Here is a 12515-nt window from a genome sequence, read left to right on the forward strand (position 1 = left end):
TCAAGTTATTTGATAAAAATAGAACAAATAAAACACACTTGGCATTTTAATCATATGGTAAGTGACATTTATAAGATTTTTTCCCTTGCAGTACACATGCATGGCAGCAGCCAAAGATTACAACTGGAAAGCACAAACAATGTCATCCGTTTCTTCTTCGATGAAAGGTGCAAACTGCAGAAGCAAACCCAAAACAAAATTAACTAAACTGATGAGCATGAATGCTGAAAACATAAGCCTCTTCTTAATCATCAAGTCCTCTCTGCATAATGGGTTATCGTGAAGAATTTCTAAGGGAGAAGAGGAAAAACAAGAGAAAACATCTCCTTAATTTGTTCTTTTTCCTGTTCCATAATTAGATGGTACCTCGTTATCTCAGTAATGCCTCACCACCACTTTGTACTCTACAATGGAATCACCATTACTCGCATTGAAGAAAATACACTTAAGATTGGCAAACCCTCTAGCCATCCTAAACTTTCCGCGGCCGCCGACCGCCGCAAACTCCCTCTCAATCTGTGTCACCGGATTCCTCGAAAGCATGCTGATGGAGCTGCCGTTGAACTCGCCGCTGGTGAACCCAAAATCAAGGTATGCCACGAGCATCAACTCCTCCTGCCCGGCCGACACATACAAGCCTCGGGAGTTGCCGACGACAGTCGATTTCAGGTCAGGACCCTCCGTCAAAGGATCGTCGACAACCCAAATGGTGCCAAATGGCGTGAGCGACGTGTTATGCGCCATGCCGTTGGCTTGGACCACCCGGACTGCGCTAGGGCTGCTGCCGCCGGGCGTGTCGTGCAGTAAGAAATGGAGGACAGTCTCCTTCTCCAACATGTGATAAGGAAGCAGTGGCATTGTGCAGTACTGGCGGAGAAAGGCTATGGCCACCATGCACAGAAGCAGAGCACAAAAGCAAACAAAGTTTACTCGCTTGAGTTTCATTATGTTTCATTGTGCATGAGAAACATGAGAGATGAGCTTTTATAGGCATGGTATAAACAATCAAACCTTAATAAGTAAAGATATTGCAATAATACCAGTCATTATTAGACCCATAGACTCAACTCTTAAGGGAATTTTATTACCAAAAATGTTAGGTTGAAAGTCTAGCTTGCCTCCGGCCACTACATCTTTGCACTAATATGTTGGAGTCTCCTTTTTAGAATCGGGTTTATGGCAGTCAATTTTTAACACCATTCAACACGCACTTAATACGAAATTAACATATCAGTGTTGATGGGTTTGACTCGTTTAATTAAATAAGTCGAATTAAGGTTATAATTATATAATTTTATATCCATTCATCAACAGGCAACATTTAGGATGGACAATTTTTGACAAAACTTACGGACCTAAGATGAATCCAATACGAAATTAGCAAGTTAGCTAGGGTTGAGGTGTTTGACTCGTTTAATTAAATATTTCAGGTTATGGTTAACCTATATAGTTTTATACTCATGTATCGACACAACCCAAAACTGACACGCAAACACAAACTGTGAGTATCCCTCTAATTGGATCTTAGTAGTTGATAAAAGAACTTTCGTTCAAAGAAGAGTATAGTTGATGTGGTGTTTTAAATGTAGGACCAAAATTCATCAACTTAAGCTTTAACCTTTTAGGTTGAATGATGTCCTAGCTAATATACTATATTATGGTCCCATTGGAAGAACGCCCCCAACAAATTCTATTATCTAGCATTAAAGGAAAGGTTGTCCAAGGTTCACATATGATTGACTGATTGTGTTACTGGCCATTGTTTGCCCTACCGACCATGTGAATTGCAACATATATTCTGTAGTAGAAGGTTGTCACTATTATTAGATCATATGATTTGCATGCAGGGGCGAAACCAGGATATTCTTTGAGGGGGGCCAAAAGATTTTCACTGTCGTGGGACAAAATGGAGACATCCGTGAGGCTGTAGCTGACGGGCCTTGCAACAGGGGCCCAAGAAGGCATGATTGTTAATAGGTTGGAAATATAATACTTGTCTCTGGTCACCAATTTTAACACGAATTCGTTTAGAATTTGACTGAAACTCAATAAAATTGCTGTTTTTCTCCATATTTTTAGATAACTACAATTATATATTTTATACAATTAAAATATGAATCAAAAACTATATCAATTAATAAATAATTGAATATAAAAACAATTATCAAGAATAGCAATATAAATATCAAAACAATTAATTTAAAAAAATAATTTAAATCTAAATATAAAAATTTAATTACATACCTCAATTTTTTGTTGAAGTTGAAAAGTGAAAGGAAAAATCAACAATTTAAATCTAAATATAAAAATTTAATTACATACCTTAATTTTCCATTGAAGTTGGAAAGTGAAAGGAAAAATCAACAAGTCTTTAAGAAGAAAAATGACTCAAAGTTTTGTAATTTTTGTAAGATGTAATGAGATTTGACAATTGATCTTCAGCTTCTTTGAATTTAATTGACACATTGCTCTAGGAAACAAAACGTGTGGCTTAGAAAGTTAGAAATAACAATTGATTTTTTGGTCTCCCTTTTGTGCTTTGCAAGTTGCACGTTATACCTTTTTTATTTTATTTTATTTTTCACTTGCACACGTGTACCTTATCTTCTTCCATAGTTTTAAGAAAAATATTGGGAACTGCATCATCTTCAACCTTTTGTTCTTCTGCAGCTGCAAGTCTGCAAGTTTCAAGTTATAATGGTTAGAATCGACTCAACTGCATCATCTTCAACCTTTAGTCAAGGGGGGCATTTTTCCTCAAGAGTCGCTGATGGGAGGCATAAATCCATAATCATGGCATTAAATTTAAGTCCTTTGATCAACCAATGATACGGCTGCATGACTTAATGATAAGTTGAAAGTAATGTCATATTGCATATTAGCATGATTGAAAGGTTGTGCGAAGGTTTACATGGACTTCCAATACCCAAATGATCACCACTAAATCATACATACCATTTGATCAACTATTTAATAAAATAGATCATCCACTAGGGTTAGTCATGAGGCCACCAGATGAATGAGTTGATTTGGACAATTCAAAGAGTTAATTTGCCTATTTAAAGATTTTTTACTTTTTTATGTTTTGTGATTGAGACATTTTATTCTTCCAACTCTTGTCCAACTCTTTTTTAAATCTATCATCAGTAAGATTAGAGTAATTTTAGAAGTTTCTCTTGTGTCACTCTAAAAATGAGATGAAAATTATCATTTGATCAAAATTTAATAATGATCAATCATAAGTTCAATGATGATTTTAAGAGCTACATCGTTTTTTGAGTAACACAAGAGGAACTTCTAGCATTACTCGTAGGACTAACATGTAAATTTGAAAGGAAAAAATATATATATATATATATAGAGTTGGACGGAAGATGGACATGAATTGGAAAAATAGCATTTCTCTTTGTGAGATTTTTGAAACTTTGTAGATTAGGATTTGATTTCCTCCATTTCAGGCATTTCTTAGGAGTTTGGCTTGCTTCTCGTGAAAAAAAAAAATTACTGGAGATCCTCTTGTGCAAAAATAACCCGAGTTCTTTTACCAGTTTATTTTTCACACAAAATCTTCCATAATTTTTTCGCTAGAGGCAAGTCAAACTTTTTAGTTAGAGTGTCTCTCTTTTGTGATGGATTCAAGAATCTTGGTTATTGACACAAGGTGTATTAGGGTTTAATTATTCACTTTGTCTTGCCGTTTCCTTGCTGAGCCATGATTGCAATTTTTAAATAATATGGAAAAGAATTGAACTTCTTGTAAACCATATATATATATATATATATATATATATATATATATATATATATATATTTCATTGACTCCAGTATGCATGTTGCCTATGCGCTGCCTTTGTTAGGCAGGGTACGTAGGATGTGCTCTGTGGTTGTTTACATCAATTTTTTAAACAAAAAATTGTTAATGATGCAATTTATGTTTTAGATAGTTTCAAGAGTCAAGTTTCAAAAATATTTGAAAACAACTCCTAGAGAAATTGATCAGCAATCTAATGGGCCAAGTTGGAGCAAGACAAGCTAAAAGGACTTTAAAATAGATTGAATTTTCTGCTAGAACATTTAATTATAATATATTAGATTTATTGACACAAGAGGTATACATGTAGTTAGAAATCATTGCAATATGGGAGGGAAATGGACCTTAGCCATATTGTACTGGAAGGCGATGCAAAGATAATTGTGGATGCTCTCCTCCTTACCGAACCCAACTGGAGTAAGATAGGCCATCAGATTGCAGACATGAAGATGTTATTAGACGTTTTTCCTAGCTGGTCTGCCCGTGCAGTGGGTCGTGCAGCAAATAGTGCTGCTCATGTTATTGCTTGCATGGCTGCGAAAGACAACATAGAGAGAACATGGAGGGGCTGTTACCCGGAATGTATTCATGATATTATCCGGATGGAGTGCTCAACTCCTTCCGTTGAATGATTCAATAAAATGATCATGAAATTTACCTCAAAAAAAAAAAAAAAAAGAAATCATTGCAATAATTATTTTACTATCTTGATTTCAACGAAATCTTTCATAATTTGATTTTTAGTTAGCAACTACGTACACATCTTCATCGGCATTAATTGTTTGTCAGCCCAAAAGCCGAGAGCCAACTATCAAGACTTTAGCTATCACGAATCTCTTAAATAAACTTTTTTAAAGAACTAGAATGGTTAATGCGTGATTTTAAAAATAGAATAATGTTAGAAATTAGATTTTTATTCTACAGTATTAATGTAGCAGTCTCAACAAATCCTTGAATCAGACATTATTAAAAGACTACAAAACTCTAAAAATTGGTTGTCATTGTTGAAAAAATTCGTAAGCCTAAGTTATCTCATAAAACCGGTTCAATAAGAAAGGGTTGTCAATTCCTTATAAAGAGACTGTTTCTCAACACTCTCTCTCACGTGTAGGCCGATATTTTTCTTGATCCTTGTCACGTGGTATGCAGTGTGGGCTCCATTCGTCCTGTGGTACGCTTTGATACCATGAAAAAATTCGTGGGCCTAACTCATCTCATAAAACCGGTTCAATAAGAGAGGGTTGCTCAATCCTTATAAACATGTCCAAGATTTTGTTCACAAGCAATGTGGGATTATTTCTCAACACCCTCCCTCACATGCAGGCCAGTATTTTTCCTAGTCCTTGTCACAGGGTAAGTAATAAATATGCCAAAGATCTTGTTCACAAGCAATGTGAGATTATTCCTCAACACTCTCCCTCACGTGCAAGCCAGTATTTTTCCTAATCCTTGTCAAGGTCTTTGTAAGAGGGTAAGTAGTGTGAACCCCATTCGTCATGTGGTAAACTCTGATACCATGAAAAAATTCGTGGGCCAAACTCATCTCATAAATTCGGTTCAATAAGAGAGGGTTACTTAATCCTTATAAACATGCCTAAGATTTTGTCTACAAGCAATATAGAATTATTCATCAACAATTGTCACATTAGCATTATGAGATAATTGTAAAATAAAAATATGGTATATAACATTGCTCAATCATTTTTAAATAATGTAACAATATATTCATCATGTACTTCAATATTGACAATATATTTATAAAATATAATATGAATGATGAAATAAATTTCCCTATGACCCGATTAGAAAAGGAAAAAAAAAAGTGTGATCGGTTGAACTCCGGCTAGTGGTTCTGTTTTCCGATTGGATGAAGAAGTTGGTGACCCTATTAATTTATTCCACGAATTGTCTTCTGCTTTCTTGCTAAAGCTGAGGAATCCATTGCTGGTATCACTAATTGTAGCTGTGACAGATGATCTTGTAGGAGTCCCATGGCCATTTATTTTTAACTCTCTTGCCTGATCAGATTTTCGTCCAATTAAAAAAGGGCAAGGATATAATTTTTGTCTACTAAGCCAACATTATGTTTCTGATCCCAATCACCCTTCATCATATATATATATATATATATATATATATATATATATATATATTCAAAATCTTCTCGATGTCCTATAAGCCACTATTATGTTTCTTTCATAATACATACAAGAACCACATTAAGCTACAATTTTTAAGAATATACCTCATCATGTTTGCCTTAAGGTTGTTGAATTACTATTTATCTTAAAAGTTTAAACTGATAGAAAATAATAAACTTAATCATTTAATTTTTAACACTCTTCCTCACATCTGAGCTCCAATTCCTACTTAATAAGTGATGCTTAATACATAAAATATTTAATTAAAAATGGGGTGAATGACGAAGACAATGTTAGAATTCAAGACATATGTTTCCATACTAGGTTATAATTAGCACTTTCCCTCACATGTAGGACAAACAACACATGAAAGTTTTCGACTGAAATACGGAGTAAATGGTGCGAGTCAATGTTTGAATTCACGACTTCCGTTTTGATATCATATTACATCACCTTATTATGATTTTTTAAAATATTCTCTCACGATGCATTTTTTTAAAGACATATAAATTTAACAGATTGGGTTGGTGGAATGAAAAACTATGTCAAATACCTTGATCCTTTATTTTAACTTAATAAAATCCATAAAAATAACAATAATTACTCATAATGCATATCAATAATCTAGTAAATTCTATAATGGCGAGCAATAAATCACTTGCAAGGGGTGAATTTGCAAGTGACAGTATGGCCCGAAGGCCCAGAACCAGAGTTGGCCCTCCTGAACCGCAGAGCCGTGAGGAGGGCACTTCGCGGGGAGCCCATCAAGGCCCAGTTCATGTGTTGGACCACACCGATTGCATTGTAAGGAAATTGAAGGCTATTGTAAGAGTTGAGAAAGGCAGTGGTCCCTTCCCTTAGAAGGGTCCTATAGACGTCTCCTCTTCCTTGTAGACCTTGCCACAGTGTCATGTCTGTCCCATATCGCCTAGCCGCGACCAAACCAAAGGCAACCCCTACCTTTGTGTCTGGGTTCACCGCCCTCCAGTAGCATTTGTACTCCGGCATTGTCCAATTTCTGTCAAACCACACAAAAAAAACCATTAGTGGGTCAAGTTAGGCCCGTTTTAAGCCCAATTGTATGCCTATAAGCACCTTACAAATTGACGTGGCATCTTACGATAGTGTTATATATATACATGTTTGTAAAGGAATTGTAGTAAAAACTATAGTAACAAGCATTTTCACAACCAGCACGTATCAGTTGCATAGATTTGAAGTCAAACATATAAAAGCTAATAGAAAAGAATAATACTACTTTTCACACTCATTTATCATTATCTGACATAGCGTATTTTAAGTGACTTCTCATATCAGCTACTTAAAATATGTTACGTCAACCGATATGAAATAAAATTATCACAGACACATTATGTTTTAAGTGACTTCTCATATCAATTATTTAAAACATATTCAGTTAACCGATATGAAATAAAATTAGCGTAATAAATAAGCGTGAAAAGTAACATTATTCATACAAAAAAAAGTTATTACATTCTTCTGAATGTGACCAAAGCTTTAGGCAGTTGCAATGTCCGAGCCGACTAAAAAAAAACAACTATCCTAAAGGAAAATTTATGTGACAAGTTCCTCGTGAAGCTCTAGAATGATGTTACTAGCTAATTCACGAGTCCAATTGATTGCATTGTGGGTTCTGATTGTAAAGGTCTGTTTTATTTCGATTTATTTTTTATGTCACAAGACTTTTTTAACAAAAGGTGATGCTCAGCTATTTATGTGCATCACAAATATGGAGGCTCACACATGTGCATCACAAACACGTGCTTGGAAGCCTGACGCACGTGCAAATTCACATGCCCACGAGGCTAGAGGCAATGAGGCAGGCAGGAATATGTGGTATATTGTGTAGCAATATTGTAACAGGACCAAACAGATAAGCCTTTATGTAATGATCCAACTTACTCATGTGGGCATGCTGAAGCTTCCATGAAGGGCAGTGGTGGCATTGGCGGCAGCGGTGGTAGCGGAGGCAGTGGTGGCAATCCGGGCAGTGGCGGAAACCTGAAAGGCGGAGGAGACCTTGTTGGTGGTGCCGGTGCTACCGGTGCAGGCACCGGGTTAGCTGACCTCGGGCAGAATGACATAGGCTGAGCTGGCTGAGACAGCAAAGGATCCACTGTGTACATCTCCATGTCAAATATCCTAAACATAAGTCTAAGATTTTGGGCAGCACCAGCAGCTGCCCCACAACCCTCTGAACCTTGTCCACTGCCTGAAACCTGGGCATAACAACCGCTTAAGTCTGGGGCACCATCAAATTTCAGTACATAGCTTCCCAACCAATTTGTAGTCTCTTCCCTTGACATTGTCACTTGCCCCTCACTATTGGCACAGGAGACTGTGACTTTAATTCCTGCAGGATTTAATTTTGTTGAAAATTCAAATTACATTTCTACATCATGTAGTGACTCCCAAAAGTAAAGTTCTTTGCACTTTTGATGTCTACAACATAAACAAAATAATCCTCAAGAACGTAACAACTGTTTTCATCTTTATGTTACACTTTTTTAAACAAAAAAACACCCATGACGAAATATGAATCATCTCATGGTCAGCATTTAATTTTGTTGTATTTAACGGATTAAGATCTCCTACAATTTTAAAGAAATAATAGATTCTCAAATTACGTAATTTTGACCGTTTTTAGGCATCGAAACACTTTGAAAAATATCACCTATTAAAAATGCAGTACATTAGAGTTGAGAATTGAATATATTTTCATCAGGTTATTGCTCTCTATGTTGTAAAAAAGCTTTGAGATAAAAATTGTCTTTTGATTTGATAAAAAATAAGCGTCTCTACAAAAGTGAAGAATAAGCTTTTTTAGAGGAAAATTCTTTTTGATTACCTTGATAATATGCCATATTTTTAATAGATAACATTTTTCAAGCATTTCGTTGCGTAGAAACAGCATAAATTATGTAATTTTTTAATCTACAATTTTTTTTAAAAAAATTATACAAAATCTTGATCTATATTCAACAGTATAAATGATGTCACATGATAAACTGACACGTCATTTAAAAAATTTAAATGATGGAACATTAAATTCAAACCATGAAATAATTCGTTTCCATTTCATTTGAAATGGACCCACAGAACATTAGAAAAGGGGTACCCCTTTTCATTAATTAGGTCTTAATACTTTGCAGTCATCCAGAAAAATCTCATGATGGGCATTGAAATTAATTCTCTCATTTTGACTTAAACTTCAACATGCTCAGTTTGAGGGGGTTAAAGGAGATCATAAACTGAAAAAAGGGTAATGGAGGAAACACTGCCATGAGACACTGGAGATTTAATACTAGATCATCAGAATATCTCCGAAATTCTCAACAACAAAAAGAAAATCCAAGAAAAAAAGAAAAAGGAAAAAGAAGAGATGCAAAAATGTAGAATGTAGTGAGTTATAGTTGTGGATCTCACCATAAATGGGATAATCAAAGAGGGACCTTTCGCCATCTTTGCATTGGTCACAGAAGACGGTGCCAGTGACCATAGCATCTGCCCGAGCTCCATCAATGGCTGCAGCAAGAATGATGAAGCCAGCAAAAAAGAGCTTCTCTAACCAATCCATGAAGCAAAATGAGTAAAAAGAGAAAAGGCCGGGTTGGTGTAATGGGAATGTGAGTCGGAAGTAAATAAAGACTAGTACTGTGTCGATGATTATTTTCAACCCTCAACTGCCTATATTTATTATGTATTGATGTGTGCAAAATAATTACTATTCTGAAACCAGCAAGAATTGCAAGCTGTACGGAACTTCATTTATGTCTTCAAACTCCGTCCGGCATTGGACAGATATTGTTCGGTGAACAGAAACTGTAATAATTGAGTGACGTGAAAAAATAAATAAATAAATAAATGGGTAAAATTTACTTAATTCCCTCAAATTATTACCCCAATAATAATATATCCTCAAACTATTGATTACAACAATTTATTTTTCAAACTACCAAAATAATGATAATGTACCTCCCCTTTTAACAAAATGACAAAATTACCCTTACTAAAATAAAAACAAAAATATTAAAATTTTTTTTTTTTTTTTTTTCAAAATTTTAAGGGTATTTTTGTTTTGTTAAAATTTATATAAGGGTAATTTCTTCACTTTGCTAGCATTGGAAGATACATTGTCATTGTTTTTCTAGATTTTGGGGTAAATTGTCGCAATTAATAGTTTAGGGGGTAGATTGTCATTAAAGTGGTAGGTTGAGAAAATTAAGTGAATTTTACCTTTTAAATAAAAAGTAGATTGATGTGATGTAAAAAATAGGAATCTTGATGGTTAAATTTTTTGGATGAATAGTAAGAAGTTCTTGCAAGCGATGCCGTACTTTCAGAATTACCTAGGAGATGCCACGAAAACAGGTCCACTTTAATTATTGTGGGTCCTCGCACAATAGCTCTTCACCCTCGTCCCATAATAGAAGCTCTTCAAGGGTGGGATTGAATTGCCTTTACCTGCACATATTAGTTATAAGTTGGGTGAGCCTAATTGCGTCTTCATTCTGCTGGGTATAGTTGTCTTCAACTCGTCGGCAATGTGAACGTCATTGATGAGGCAGTTGATTCTTGTGCAGGCATATCAGAAAAATTTTAGATTTGGGTTGCCATTTGTCAAAGAGACAAATACTTTTCCTTTGCATTTGTTGCCTTCCAAGCATTAAATCTACGGCCCGTCACCCCTGAAAGCAGGAAAGAGAGTTGAAGCAATATGGCTGTCTCAATTTTTATTGCAACCTACGCCAAATTCATAATGTACGCAACGAGTTAAAGTTAAAAGACTATTACTATTAAATTTTAATTTAATAATAATTATTGAATTACATTATAAAGTGTGAAAATAAAAATGTGAGAGTGAAAATGTGGCCAAATCATCTCTTGTAGCTCAAAGGGATGGTTTGGCCACCTCTAATCTGACCATTCAACCACTCTTATATATGCAATATAAGCCGCTCATTCTTTCTCTTATATATTGTTATGTTTTAAATTGGTCATTTAAAATAAACGATCCAGATTAAAACTATTACACCCCGTATGCAATGCTCTATGTATTGCTCGCAATTCCGATCCATTTAAATTCAAAAATCAACCAAAGCTTGGCTAGGAAAGCATAATTATAGGGTTTATTTCCTTTACAACTTTGTAGGCATTATTCGAGGGCACAAGCCATGGCCATTTAATAATTTATACTAGAGTCAACAATTATAAAATCCTCTTAAAGACTGTGATGGGGAGGGTGGGAATTATGTCTCACTCTCACCTAACTCCTTCAAAGCAGAAGTGCTTATTTTCAAAAGTTCAAGACTTGGGGAGCTATATAGCCGTTATACTCTGAGCTTCTGGCGGTGGCGAGTATTAGTTGGCCGTCAAGGTAGTGAGGAGCATTGATGAAGAGGTAAAAGATCAAGATGTGCTCATGTGCATAGACAGGCTAGAGGAAGAATCCATTCCTTCTATCCTTTTCTTTTCAACTACATTGCACATGCTTTTTCAACGTTTCAACTAGATGACAAAGTCCCCGAGAGGTAGCTCAATTGGCTAGGACCACGCCTAATGAAATGGAGGTCACTAGTTCGAATCTCCCTCCCTCCTCTTGTGCGGACATGTCAAAAAAAAAAAAAAAACAAAAAAAAAAAAAACTAGATGGCAAAAGTTTTCCTCAGAGTTGTGTTGAAACAAATTCTTTTGATTTAGTCTATTAAATTGATACGCATTCTTAAAGTACTATACAATTCTTCTATGCTTTTCTAATAAAACATGTGATTCTAATCTAAAGAGTAATGTTATTTAGTATAAATTCTAAATAGACAGAAATTTTATCCAAATCAATTTAAAGAAAATATCATTCTCCTCATTTAAAATAGTGCAAAGTGTATAAAACATTTAAAAAACATATTAAATCTAGTCTAAGTTAGTAAGCTGCTATTAATGACGTTAAGAATTTAATGTGTTTTTTAAATGTTGATAAACATTTGACACTATTTTAAATGGTTGGAAGATATTTTCTTCAGATCGGTTTAAAGGAAATTTATGTTCTTAGTAAATTATTATACGATTGTCATATAATTTGATAATGTGGTAATAAAAATTAGCCTTTGAATCAATACTTGTAAAAAAAAAAATGGCTAATTTTTATTGATAGATTATTCTAATTGTATGACGGTCATATAACAAAAGTAATCAATCTCAAATTTAATGGTAATTTTAAAAGTTACATCAATTTCGGAGGATAAAATGATGGTATATACTATATATAGCATTTTTCCTAATTCAAATTTAAATTCTTTTCTTTTAGTGAGGAATTCATACTTCGATACTTCTTCAGTTTTTTTAACAAGAGGGTAATGTCAGAAAACATAAATATGTACATGGGTAAATATTATTCAATATTCTGTTTACAAAATTAAAAACACTTCTTTTTTTCTTTTTCTTTTTTTTTCTCCTTAAAATTACTAACAAACGGTTTAAAACACAAAACCAAATCACTTTTCAAAACTACCAAACATACATACCACTACCTTTTCCTTTGGATTATC

General features: G+C 34.5%; 2 protein-coding genes across 2 annotated transcripts; both read right to left on the bottom strand.

Moving 5' to 3' along the window:
- Positions 1 to 375: 375 nt before the first annotated feature.
- Positions 376 to 945, bottom strand: LOC132170075 (dirigent protein 4-like). Its single transcript, XM_059580986.1, has one exon. It carries the CDS (start codon positions 943 to 945, stop codon positions 376 to 378), a length of 570 nt encoding a protein of 189 aa, XP_059436969.1.
- Positions 946 to 6482: 5537 nt separating this feature from the next.
- LOC132163581 (uncharacterized) lies at positions 6483 to 9617 on the bottom strand. The gene is made up of 3 exons (XM_059573924.1): positions 9400 to 9617; positions 7876 to 8326; positions 6483 to 6970 (listed from the first exon to the last, which is right to left on the bottom strand). The coding sequence occupies exons 1-3, from the start codon at positions 9548 to 9550 to the stop codon at positions 6607 to 6609; spliced, it is 966 nt and encodes a 321-aa protein (XP_059429907.1). The 5' UTR covers positions 9551 to 9617; the 3' UTR covers positions 6483 to 6606.
- Between the last annotated feature and the right edge of the window lie 2898 nt (positions 9618 to 12515).

Source organism: Corylus avellana, chromosome ca1, assembly GCF_901000735.1.
Source record: "Corylus avellana chromosome ca1, CavTom2PMs-1.0".
NCBI classification, from domain to species: domain Eukaryota; kingdom Viridiplantae; phylum Streptophyta; class Magnoliopsida; order Fagales; family Betulaceae; genus Corylus; species Corylus avellana.